The sequence below is a fragment of the Thunnus maccoyii genome, chromosome 24 (assembly GCF_910596095.1).
Source record: "Thunnus maccoyii chromosome 24, fThuMac1.1, whole genome shotgun sequence".
Classification (NCBI taxonomy): Eukaryota; Metazoa; Chordata; class Actinopteri; order Scombriformes; family Scombridae; genus Thunnus; species Thunnus maccoyii.
Window position 1 is genome coordinate 908,872 of NC_056556.1, and position 13,577 is coordinate 922,448.

A 13,577-nucleotide genomic window follows, 5' to 3' on the forward strand; every position below is an offset into this window, starting at 1 on the left:
TATATAACAAATTACACAGTTGATCTATAAATGTTAAGTCTGAAGCAACACAATAGCTCTAAATGTACAAAATAATTTTGTTTCTTTTCATGAAAAACATACGTTTTGTTTTTTATGTTGTCACATCCAGTGTTTTCGAGACTTATCTTTTCACGTTATGACCTTACAAAACATTTTCATAGGTTAACAAAAAGCTGATGATTGTTTCCTTCCTTTTCTCAGTAACGTGGATTTAATCCCACAGCTAAAGCATGTTGGAAAAGAGCTATGGGCTGGAGTTTTGACCCTCTGGTTTGTCTTATGTTATGCAGTGGTGGAAGAAGCACTGAGTACTTCATATTGGTCCAATAAAGCCATCACACAGTACCTTTCAGGTACCACAAAACGGAGTTCTTGACCATAAGTAGCACTGCGGAGGAATATTGTTAAGAGTTGGTCCTTGTTTTGTTTTTACTGACTTTTATTCATTGATTGACAGTTGTTGTTGGTGACTTCATGGCTTGTGGAAGATTCCAGCAGCTGTTAAAAGGTGTTTGGAAGTGGTAATGGGGTGTCATCAAAATATTAACTCTGTAGAAGGTTTTGAAACCTATAAAGAGATGGTGTGTGAGGATTTTGTAGTGTGAGTGTAGTAGGGTGGTTTAAGATGTTTAAGGAGTCGTTTTTTCTTCTTTTTTTTTTTTTTTTTTTTCCTCATCTTCCTTTTCCGTCTGCAAATGTTTTGGGTCGTGCTGAGGTCGAGTTAGGACAACACACCGGCTGTGTGTGTTTGGCTCCAGGCGACTGTTAACCTGCTGGTTTTCCCCCCGAAAAATGAAGAAAATGGTGGCAGAAAGAAGAGCGTCTCTCTGTCTCTCTCTGCATACATATTTATCTTCGTCTTTTTCCTTTCAACTATCTCTCAACTCCTTTCCCTCTTTCTCCGCCTATTCTTGTTATTATTCCTCTTTTTCTTTCCTTTTCCCCTTGAGATCCTCCTTTCCTCTCAAATTAAATCTCCTCCTCCTTTTTCATCCTTTGCCAGATGGAGGACTGAAGGAACGTGGTACTTTTAATGAAATCCTCCTCTTCCTCCTTGTCCTTGGAGTCAAGATTAGCCTTGTTTTGTTTTCCTGATGGAAACTGGTTTGTATTGAAGTAAGAATAAATAAATAATCAAACTGCCTCTGAGTCATTCACCAAAACTTTTACCAAGAAGACACAAAAATCTTTCAAGCCTCATGTCTTTGGTCCCTTTAATGTATTTTAATGGAACCAAAACAAAACAATGTGTTGTACAGGTGAGATTTGGACGTTTCATACATAACTTTTTACCTTTTTCTCCAGATATTTAACTTCTTTATCTCAATCTAAATTAAAAAAATATTAAATTGTTTTATGAGTCCCCGCCTCAGTGGTCTTTCTCTGGGCAGAAAGTTGAGCCGTCAGGCTGTTTATTCCCTCTGGAAGGCTGTTTGCTCGGTCAGTCGTGGCTGCAGAAAGAGGAGGAGGAGGAGGAGGAGGGGGAGGAGGTTACCACTCAAATTAACTCACATTTCGCTCCTACGCCCTCGGGTGCTGCCGGCTCCGGGCGGCAGCGTCGGATGGATTTGTAGATCGTTTCACGGGCCATTAATTTTTAAAATGGGTTTGTGGTCAGGGCAGAATGACGTGAGCTAGAAATACAGGCCTGTCAGGGAGCTAACGGGAAGCGGTTACCAATGGTTACCTGTGGATACCAGCGGTTACAAGATACACGTCTTAGCATGGCACTCGTGGTTGGAGTGTCTCAGTGTGGCACATATCAGAAATGTTTTCATGTAGAGCAGACAGAGTAAATCATGAAATGTTTTAAAGATCAGAGAGAAAGTGATGATTCCTGTGTGTCTTCCATCATGGAGGATCCAGGGTTGTTGCTGCTGTGTAAACTTCCCAAAAATTATGTTAAAGCATCAAAACATGCCAACAAATTCCCCCCAAAATTATTCCTCTTTTTAAAGCAGTTTTCAATTTTACATCTAAAAATATTGATTATTGTTTTCTGGCCCTGAGTTAAATATTTTGATCTTCCAGCAGATGAAGGTCAATCATAAATTTGTCCTTATTTTTTTGTTTTAGTGCCTTCAAATCCTCAAATTTACTTGAAACTTTGAGACTGTAATTTTCTGTCCTGAGTGAGATGAGCTGGTCAGATTGTCATTAAGTTTTCAGTTTGCATGTGAAAAACACACATTTTCCATATGTTTGCTTCCACTGAAAAATTGAAGTGGTAATATTTGTCACCGCTTCAATGTCTTAAAATTTGAATCTTGAAAGCTTTGGAAAAGTATCTGTATGGCAGCGATAGATAAAGCAGAAGCACTTGATGAAGCTGATGTTTCGGCTGAAGTCGAAACACTGAAGAAAGTTGAAGTGGCAGTTGAAATGAGTGCTGAAAGAATAAGCACTAAATGTAGTTGAAGTGGCAGATGAAATTTAAGCACCAAATTGAGTTGAAAACCTCCTCGGAGTGCACAAACTGAAAGAAGTTAAAGGGTAAGTTTAAGCGGAAGTGCTGAAAGCATTTTGAAGTGTCAGTTGAGGAGTATTCAATGAAAGTATTAAGTAAGACGAAAGAAGTTGAAGTGTTAGTTGAAACAAATTGAAGCACAAGATCACATTTAAGTACTGAAAGTAGTTGAAGTGAAAGTGCTAAAACAAGAGTTGAAAAGCAGGTCGTAGTTCCAGCTTTGTAATTTTAGTATTAGTTGAAGTGAGAATGCTGAAAGCAGTGGAAGCGCCGGTTGAGGGTTAAGCCCTGAAAATATAAACGAGGGAGGACGTTTCAGCATCAAATGGAGTTTAAATTGAGAACACTGACAGAAATTAAAGTTAAAAGCTCAAAAGGAACTGTTGGCACTTTTTATAGTGCCCCCCCCTTCAGGCCAAATCTTTCACTTTTACAAAAAGATTGTCGTATTTACATTAAGTTTTCTGATCCTGTTCCTGCTCTCCAGGAGGATAAACAATTTAAGATTTTGTATTTAAAAGGAAAAAAAATCTCAAAACTTTCTGTTTTCTGGAATGTATCTCAGCAGCACCTGTTCACTGTTTTTTTTTTTTTTTTTTTTAGTATTTTCTTCAGTTTGTCTGTTGAAATGCCAGAAGGGAGTTTGTTTTTTTCCCTCCTTCAAAGCAGCAGAGTCTGAGGTCACAGAGTGAGTTTTGAAAGTTTATATTTTATGGTGTGTTTGTGGTTCGAGGCAGTGAAATCCTGAAGTGTCCCGAGGCTCCGGCTGCCAGAGAATATAGCCAAGAACTCACCTCTGGCTGACAGCTGCTTTTATTATCTGAGTATCACTGAAGGTCTGGAGTCAGAGCAGGAAAGCAACCAAACCAAACACTGATTCTCTTTAAAGGGACAATCCCCCACATATCTACCAAAGGAAGCTGCCGTCTCTCAGACAACTAAGTCTTCTGATGATGGTAAATGATGGTAAATCAGTTATGTTTTATGGGATATTTGTTCTATAATAATTGAACAAAATCTCCCAAGAATCAAACAAGAAATAATAGTAGATAATATGAATAGTTGAATAGCTGAAACCAAAAAATGAACTCAAGAGGCAAAACTTACAATAAAAGAAGTCATATTGTTACGTTTCCTACGTTTTTTTGCTGAATTTTTCATGTTTACAGATGTTTCAGGGCTGCGTCCCCATTGGTCGCTTATTTCAGGAGGGACAGGTTAATGGTTTGGAAGTACAACAAGTGATGCAACTTCAATTATTTTAACCCCAACGACTCTTTCTTTCTCCAAATGGACTGCAAAATCTTGGCTGGAAATTAAGGCTGGACGCATTGGAAGAGCATTAAAGGGGACATATTCAGCTTTTAGTGTTTTTTTTTAATCATTTATATCCTGTTCTGGTGTCGGATGTTAAACATGGTCAAAGTTCCAAAACTTGAGGTAGAAATGCTGCCTGCAAGTCAAACATGCTCTGAATGCTTCATTTGCAGAGTTACCTCAACTTCCTCCTCATCATGATTTCATCAGATTGTTCACACATTGCTCACAAACAGCTGTCCGTTTTGTAATCTCGGTTGCTAAGGTTGTTCCTAAGGTGGTTGCCAAGGTGGTTGCTAAGGTGTTTCCATGTGTCGTCCACTCTCATATTTCAGATGTGATTCAGCTCCAACATGTACAGATGGATAAAGAAGGAGAAAAAGAAGTGAAATCCTGCTACTATAGTTTGTTTACGTAGCCTCCGGAGCCGGAGGAAGCTTCCTGAAAGCTGACCAATCAGAACAGAGTGGGCTCATCAGGAGGGCGGGGCCTTAAAGAGACAGGAGCTAAAACGGCCTGTTTCAGACAGAGGCTGAACTGAGGGGCTGCATAAAGGACCAGTAGAAGATAAATAAGGAGTTTTTAACTGGAAATCATGTGAAGATATTCCAGTAAAGCCCCAGAATATAAATATAGAGCTGGAAATATGCAGAATATTTGTTCTTTAATGAAAACACTATGAGATGCTGAATTTTTTTGGACAAATTTCAATAAAAGCTCAAAATTTTATTCCTTATTTGGTACAGTTTGATCTTAGTTTAAAATTAGGGCTGGAAATACAGAAGTTTATTAAGACAAAACTGTGAGATGATGAATACGTCTTTCGCTTCACCATGACAGCATGACGACACGGGACTCTAGCCAACATTAACCAGATCGAAGTTACTCCTTCAGCAACACTGGCTAAATAATGTTAGCTTTAGCTACTCGATGGCTAGCGTATCGATATGTTTATTTATAAAAGCTAATAATAACCTTAGAAACGTTAAGAGGACACCGTCCGTCTGTTGGAAGTGCCAGTTGGTGGGGGGACATAATTAAAGTCGCACCACTTGTGGTACATTTTTTGGTTTCAAATTATTTTTATTCACTAATCCCGTAGTTCTGGTTGGTTTTCATCCTTGGTCTGATTCTTTTGTGCAGATCTGAACAAAACAAGCTCACAGAGACCCTGTGGAGGAGGTGGTCTCACTCTGGTCACAAATGAATGTTGTGCTTAGAAAAACATCATACAAGTTGTACGTAGACGCAGAACAGAATCAGCGTCCGAACAACCACTCGCAGTCTGGATCATTTTCCGTTTTGTTGCACTTTAAAAACAAACACTTCTAGTCCTGTGTTTCAGGCTCAGCACATGACTTGCCCAGTAGAAAAAAAAGAGCTTTTTCTCTCTGATGTTGTTTTATTTATCCTTTTTCATATTTTCCCAGCGTGCAATGCTGCGTTTCTCTGAGCTGGAGCTGAAGGAGAAAGAGGGAGGAGGAGAGGAAGAAGAAGAAGAAGAAGAAGAAGGAGAAGAAGAAGAAGGGATGACAGCAGCGGCGATGGCAGCAGCAGGGGAGAAGGAGCTGGCAGACGGCCAGCAGGGAGACGGAGGGAGGGAAGAAGAGGAGGAGGAGGGGGAGGAGGAGGAGGAGGAGGGGAAGAAGAAAGAGGGAGGAGGAGGAGGAGGAGGAGGAGGAGGGTGGGAGCGCTGCCAGCAGAGCGAGGGGAGGCGAGGAGGAGGAGGAAGAACTCCCTCTGCAGCCGCCGCCGAGGCACCGAGAGGTAAGAGGATTTCCGGAGAGTTCTGCAGGATGACGTGCACGCACACACACACGCTCACACACACACACACACACACACACACACACACACACACACACACACACACACACACACACACACACACTCAGCCCCACAAAAGACATAAAAACACACACACATTTTTTTTTTCGGTTGATCTAACTCGCTTGAAGTCGCTCTCTGTCTTTGTCTCTTTTTCCTTTTTTATGTGTGTGTGTGTGTGTGTGTGTGTGTGTGTGTGTGTGTGTGTGTGTGTGTGAGAGTGTGCACGTCACACACACACACACACACACAGATTTGAACTCTCGGTGCACCTCGCTCGCTTTAAGCCGAGCACACCGCTGCCCTCATTTTCTCCAGGAAGCCAAGTGTTCACATTCACACACTGACAGCGGTTGTTTCACACTTTCTCTTCCACATCAGAGACAAACTAGATTTTCTTGTCACACCTGCAGAGAAAGTTGTAAATGCAAAAATCCCTGTTTTTAAATTAGGGCTAAAAGTAAGGAGGTTTATTGATGACAAAACTGTGAGTTAATAATTAAAACCTTTAGGAATCAATTTCAATCGCAAATTTAAAAATCAAGTTCTCTGGGAGGCGCTACAGAGCACTGTTCACCAAAACCACCAGATACCCAATACAATAATACACATTACACCTATAAATCATATTTATCTATTTTACTCTAAAATACAAATGTGCAATACATTCCACTCACTACTGTGTAACTGAACAGCCTGTATATACTGTGCATCTACTTATATGTTTATAAAGTAACGTCCTTCACTTCTTTACACTATTTACATCCTGTTTACAGTTCGCAGAAATGGTTTCACCTGCATATATACATTCCTTGTGTACATTACTGAAGATTGTTGAGTTGTTATTCTGTGTTGGTACATTGAGAGCCACTAAAATGGAGTCAAATTCCTTGTATGTGTAAACATATTTGGCCAGTAAAAAGATGATTCTGATTCTCATTAATGAAAAAAAAGCTATGAGATGATACACTTTTGGGAACAGGATTGCAATCGGAGGCTAATTCACACCACCGTCAGCCAGTTCAGAAGTATTGCCTTATTGAACGTGGAAGGAAAGATCTTCTGCTCTGGCTAGAAATGACGGTGATGATGGTTACATGGACACAAGTTGCCTAAAGGTTGGACTCCCAGGCTTCCCGGGATGCACTGAATACTCCTCCATGATCTGGGAGTAAAGCGTGCCAGAAGATAGAGGGGTGATCTACATGTGGTGTGGTTCTACTTGGCTCGGTGCCACACGAGCTGATCGATTTCGCATTGGAATTTTTTCACATACCAACCAGCGTCACCGACATCATAGCCAAGTTATTTCAGCAACCTCCACATGTGCTTCTCCCTAGAAGGCTTTACAACGGGATGGCAACAGCTGGAATTCGGTTCCCGTACTCTTTGTGGCCGTCTTCGAGATAATCCTCATTGGAGCCAGACAAGTATTCAGAGGCCCTGAAATTACCATCCGGAGACAGATTCGCTCCTCTGTGACGTCACAAGCATCCTACAGACAGCCCCGTGCACAGCAAGGCTCCTCGCAAGCGCCTTGATGAGCCGGTGACATGAGCGTGGATGAAGATTAAGCCTTCAAAGTCACGGAGCCTTTCGATTAGGAAAGGAGTGAGAGGAAAGGAAATTCCACAGCTGGCGGAGCAACCTATCCAAAGCCTTGGGAGGCGGTACACATCAGAGCTGTCTGACAGACAGATGGGGAGGCTGGCACAGAAGCAGCTGGCAGATGGTCTGGCAAGGATTGACAGCAGCCAGCTCTCGGGGAAATTTAAGGTGTGGTGCTACCAGTTCACAATTTACCAGCACGTCATGTGACCTCTGAAAGTGAGCAAAATCCCATCATCGGTAGCCAGCAGGATGGACGGCGTCTCCAACACTTACATCAGGGAGTAGCTGGGCCTCCCCTGCTGCTTCTCTCACTCAGGACTCTTTGGCAAGAGGCCTTGGATACAGGCAGGAGAAAACCCGTCTCATACTCGAGCTAAGGAAGTCCAGGGACCAACTGATGAGGAGCACAAAGGTGGATGTCCACTCAGGGCACAGGTGGAGGCACAGGCAGAGGTGGACCAAACCATCAGTAGGTTGCAGCACAAAGAGGTCCTGGGAAGCGTGCAAGACAGTCTGGCAGGATTGGACTGGGGAGAACCTGTGCAGGTCTGGTCCAAAGCCACAGGGGAGCAGAGGAAGACCATGGTCGTGGAGGAGGTCACACAGGTGGAGCAGGAGCGCTACCTCATCAAGGCAGTGTCCCAGGGCACCACAAGCAGAGGCATCAGCTGGGCAGACATCTGGCGAACTCCACAAACATGACTCAACTTCTTGACAAGGGCAATATATGACACCCTTCCATGTCCCTGAAACCTCTCCCAACAGCAACACAGGCCTTCAGCACATCCTGTCAGGGTGCAAGGTTGTTCTGGCACTGGGACGCTTCAGGTGGCGGCACAACCAGGAGCTGAGAAAGCTGGCAGAGCTATTGGAGAAGTGCAGGGTGGGGCCAAACGGCTTCTCAGGTCACCAGCAAACATTCATTCCCTTTGTCAAGTCCAGAGAGAACCGACAGGAGCCAGCAGCAGGAAAGACGACATGTGTTCTTACTCCTGGAAATGAACGGGAAACGTGTGTTGACCTGGTCAAGCAGCTAGTTTTCTCACCTGAGATCACACAAACAACTCTCAGACCAGATGACGTGATGTGGTCCACAGCTGCCAAGAAGGTCCTAATTATTGAACTTACTATCGCTTGGGAGGAAGGGATACCATCAGCATATGAGTTCATGCAGCTGAAGTACTCTGAACTGCCAGCAGAGTGCATTGAGGCTGGCTGGACCGCAACCATCCACCCAGCAGAAGTTGGATGCTTTCGGCTTTTGGGGCAAATCAGCAAACCAACTTCTCCTTACAGATGGTACAACTGAAGAGAGTCTACAGAAGACCATCAAAGAACTGGCAGAAGAGACTGAGAAGTCAAGGTGTTGGTTGTCGCAACGGAGAAGGGACAGTTTTTTCGGGGCTCAACACCCCCAATAGGGGCAGCTGCAGGGGGTGATGGGAGATGGCCCCAGTTGGCCCCATCCCCCCCCCCCTCCACTGGGAGATGTACTGGGTAGGGGCGAAACGACCCTGCAGCTGACTCAAAGTGCTCCGGCGGAGGAAGGGCGCCTGCACATCACACTAAAAGCGCAAAACCCTAATTTCCTGCATTTCGCGTTCAGCTTAAGATGAAGGCTGTCGGTCTGTTACCACCAAAATTAACAAAGTTCAGAAAATGCTTCAATGACTTGAAGAAGTTTATTAATGACAAAACTTTCGGTTGATAAATACATTTGAAACGTCATGGCGTGAGAGCGAATCGGGTTGAATCTGGCTTTAATGCCGTCACATTCAGCTTCTCCTGTTAGCTGCAGCGTGAGTCAGTGCACTCAAAACCACATCAGTGTACATCAGTGGCCATGTCAATACAATGTAAGTGGTTAACTATCAAATTTAGAAGGTGCAAAATCCTGATTTGGTGCATTTTTTTCCAGATTTGTTTTTGCTTTTATTTGATATAAAGGATAAAGGTTCACGGCGACGTTTAGTCGGTCAGGAGCACGCAGCATCTGTCTGGCCAGCCGTAGCTCTCAGGGTTGTTTTTGTTTCTTGTAGCAGCAGTGTTCAGTGCACGCGCCCAGACAACAACGTTGCCATGACGATCGGCTCTCGTGGCCCGTTGCCATGGCGCATAATGTGGCCGGGAGCCACGGGACGCATGGTGAGTCGGATGATCAGGAGAGAGAGAGAGAGTCAGTGAAGATGAGATGGGAAGATAAGGAAGATAAGGAAGAAGAAGGGATGACAGAGGAGAGAAAGGATAAAAAAAAAACAGAAAAAGATGGAAAAAGTGAGCGAGAGACATAAAAGAACAGAAAGATGAGAGAGAGGCGACTGTCTTTGATCTGCTCGGCTGCTTTTAAGCATCTAGAGAGAGAGAGTTGAAAGCTGTGTGAAGCTAATACACACACACACACACACACACACACACACACACACACACACACAGTGAAATCTGAGTCAGTGTTTAAGAATTGATTTCCTGTAATGAGATGGCTTCACCTAACCTGTGAGTGTTGGAGGTCAAAGGTCAAACAAACACAAACACAGCCAGGTAGCAGGTTTGTGTCTTTACACAACTTCTGGGGTTTTTTTGGAGTGAAAAGTTAACAAAATAAATTATTTCTGGTGATTCTGCGTTTATTAAACACTAACACTTGTGGGAAAAACAAGAGTGGCCATCGTGATATCAAGAACCAAGAATTAATTATCTTGTCATCTTTTTTTGCAATAATTATGATGTCATGATAATTATCTAATTATTTCAAGAAGAAAATTTGTTGCATAAAGATCCTTAATAAACAACTTTTTTCTCAAAATACCGTATTAATCTGAATATAAGTCCTCCGCAGATTTAGCATTGCACTTCACTCTGGTCGCTGCATGTTAATACAGTTTTATCAAACATGTTTATGTTTACATACATTTATCAATAATGGCTGATATGCAGTATCATCACGATGCAGCAAAACCTCACCGGAGAGGTTTGTCAAGACTTGGCGTCTAGATTACCCAGAATGCAACTGGACTGCTGATGGGTAAATTTAGGATGATCTTCCATGGGCTTAAATATATAATTTGTCCTGAATGTGTCATATCAGTGTCTCGGGGTCGAATCCATCAGTTTTTTCTTTGTACCTCTGGAACCTGAATGTGCTGATAAAAGACAATCGGATGATATTTCTTGATTAAAGATGGAAGTTTTGTCCCGGTGATGGTGCTAGAAGAGAGGTCAGATAGAATTTATACTGGAGCAGAAAAATTTACCGTAAATCTTATACAATCGCAGCCTTGTTTCCCAAAATCCATCTTAATCCATCCAAGCTGAAGAGGTGTTTCCTGAAGACGCTCTTATAAATGATGGTAGATTAACAAGGAGGAGGAGGATGAGAAACCAAACATGTTTCCTGTCCTTGTTAAAACATATTGTTCTGAAACTGAAGCTTGGATGGATGGTCGGACTAACCGACACTTCAGAGCAAAACAAATTTACTACAAGTGAAACCGAAGCAACTCAAAACACCCCCAATGAACCGTCATTATTTTTGTCTTTTTCATGCAGGTTTACATCCATCCTGCCCTCACAGTCGCTTCCCCGTCCTGCCGCTGTGTCGCCAGTCCGAACACCTCCCAGTCCTCCGAGAGAAGGACGACGGCTCGACGCAGGAGGAGGAGAAGAAGAAGAAAGATGAAGAACATGAAGAGAAGAAGAACGAGGAGAGGAGTTTTGTCTCACAGCCGGAACAACAACAACAACAAAGGTTTCTGCCGGCAGCCAGAGGTCTGTTTCAGGGAAACGCCTCCACGCCGACCTCCGCGCCGGGACTCGGAGGTTCGACTCCTAGCATGGTGGCGATAAACCGGAGGCGGATCTTCAGCCTGGAGCCGTTCCACCAGAGCAGCATCATCAGCAGCCGGCTGAAGAGAGGGAGGGAGGACGACGACCGGATGGGAAATTCCAACAAGAAAACCAAATTTACCAACGGTAAGACTTCAGAAACTCGTCTTTGTTTGGTTTCTGTCCTCTCGGTGTCGTTTGGTACATTTAAGAAAGAAGTTACTGGTTTTAATTAATTGATAACTTTCTAATTCATCATAAAACACAACTTATTAGACTTTGTTATGGATAGAACGATTTATTTCCATCGTTGTCTCTTGTGTTTTCACCATCTACCCTAAATTCATCGAGATGGAGACAAACATAAAACACTGGTTTGATGAAATGTTGGAAAGTGATAAGTAGAGCTGCAACAATTAATCTGCAATGATGAAACGTTTCAGTCATTTTTCAAACCAGAACGTCAAAAGTTCTGTCTTGTTCCAGGTTCTCAAACTGTTTACATGATGGTAAACGTTGGGATTCAGACTGTAATGTAACCTCGCAGTCCAATTTTGTACCAACTGTATACTGACACCAATTTCAGAAGTGTCCAAGATACCTGCTACTTCGTCTGTTTTTATTGTTTTCAAAGTCTATTTTTCATGATTCAATTTTCCAGTTTTTTTAGTTATTACTATACTATTATTACTTGATTAATCATTTTGTATGTAAAACATCAGAAAACAGACAGTAACATGTTTTAAAACACAGACAAAGTTGAATCTAGCTGTAATTCTGACATATTTCCATCATAACTTGATGTTTAGTCTTTGGTCTTTATTTCCTTACAAGTTATCGGCCTTTATGCTTTTTCTAACTTTTCTTTGTTTTTGCATTTTTCTTTCATCGTTCATTGACTCTTCTTTTATGTTCCTCATAAGTGTTTAGTTTTAGTTTTTCAGTATTTATCAGTGTTAATAAGTAGATATCAGATATTTCATCTGGTGTACCACAGGGTTCCATACTGGGTCCTCTTATATTCTCATTATACAGAGATTTTATCACTATGACGACGATACACGACTGTATATACAGAATCTGTAGTGCTTGATGACCTTTTATATTGTATTCCTCATCATTGATGGGCATTTTTATTTATCTTAATCAGTTGTTGGATAATATTTCTCCTCATATTCATTTGCTGTAACGTTTTTCTCTATTTTTTTCTTCTTCTAATCTCTGATTGTTGTTTCTTCTTTCCTGGTTGTTAAACATCACAGACTCGACACTGGACGACGTGAAGAAGCTGAAGGTTTGCATCGAGCTGAACGGCCTCCGGCTCAACAAGCCCCGCCTCCCCGGGGAGCTCAGCCAATGGCTGCCCGGCGGCCCAAGGTCGGTGGAGGTCGACAGGAAGTTCAGAATGAGCCAGCAGGACGTCACGCCCATCAGGGGGAGGTCAGAGGTTAACGGGAGCTGGTGTGACCCCACGTTTGTGAGGAGGGACGTCCCGAGAGGTAAAACTAACAAAGCACGCAGCATTTCTGCTACAGAGTTGACTTTTGCATGAATATTCCTTAAAGCTTCATTCAGACATGACAGGATGTTTACAGAAAGAGACGTTAATGCTCGTTGATGTTTGGCAGCTGCTTAGTCTTCAACTAATGGATTAGTCGCGGGGGGGGGGAACTGGACAGAGACTCCCAAACGCTGTCGGCCTGGCGGGGGTTCTCGTTGTGTCATTATGGAGAAACACTGATTCAGTAAACGTTGAGTACAGTTAGACCCAGCAGTCTCCATCAGGTTGGGCGAGTTCAAAGTTGTGAAAACAACGGGGGTGTTTTGAATACACCCCCGTTGTTTTCACAGGTAATTTGTTAGTCTGTCCCCCCCGCCGCAGGAAATAATGGATTAATCCTGGAAAGCTGTTGATGTAGCACTTTTCTCCTTATGAAAATAACACGGAGATTATTCGACCAATGAGAATTTAGTCGGACGAGAACATATCGACCAGCAGACTGCAGCACTAATGATGTGACAACGCTGTGGTTACGGTCTGGTCTGGTTTAGGGAAACATCATGTTTTGGGTTCAAATGATCACTTGAAACGTGATTAGGGTTAAAACCGTAGTTACAAACGTGACGCTCACGGTTGGAAGCAGGAAGTGAACGCTGGTCTCCTGCTGCTAAGCAACCCGACTCCTCCTAATGAGTCACGTTATATAGACGTCATTCTCCGGGTCATAATTACTACGGCTGCTAGATGGAGTTGTTGGCATCGAGCAGACGAGGCACAGCGTGACGCTGACCCCGGGATTCCACCGGCCGCGTGTGCACCGCGTTCCGGCTCCGACGCGGTTTTGCTCCGTCCTCTGCGTGGCGCCCTATTCCACCGGGAACGCGTCAGAGGCGGAGCGTCTTCACTGCGGGGAAGCCTTCCGCTGTTTAAAGTCAGTTGCACTCCTACTACAGTAATTACAGCAGCCTAGTCAAAGCTGGTAAAGTGCCTCAAGGCTACCGTAATTACTGC

The 13,577-nt window shown here is 43.2% G+C and overlaps 2 protein-coding genes across 2 annotated transcripts in view; one reads left to right on the forward strand and one right to left on the reverse strand.

Moving 5' to 3' along the window:
• Positions 1-13,577, reverse strand: part of LOC121891678 (protein NLRC3-like) — a 1,105,688-nt gene that overhangs the window by 350,307 nt on the left and 741,804 nt on the right. The window lies entirely within an intron of this gene.
• LOC121891746 (BCL-6 corepressor-like) overlaps positions 1-13,577 on the forward strand; it is a 45,329-nt gene that overhangs the window by 10,356 nt on the left and 21,396 nt on the right. The window contains exons 4-6 of the mRNA XM_042404327.1: positions 5,236-5,572; positions 10,790-11,212; positions 12,328-12,564. Coding sequence (XP_042260261.1) covers positions 5,236-5,572; positions 10,790-11,212; positions 12,328-12,564 — 997 coding nt within the window. The remainder of the gene's footprint in view (positions 1-5,235; positions 5,573-10,789; positions 11,213-12,327; positions 12,565-13,577) is intronic.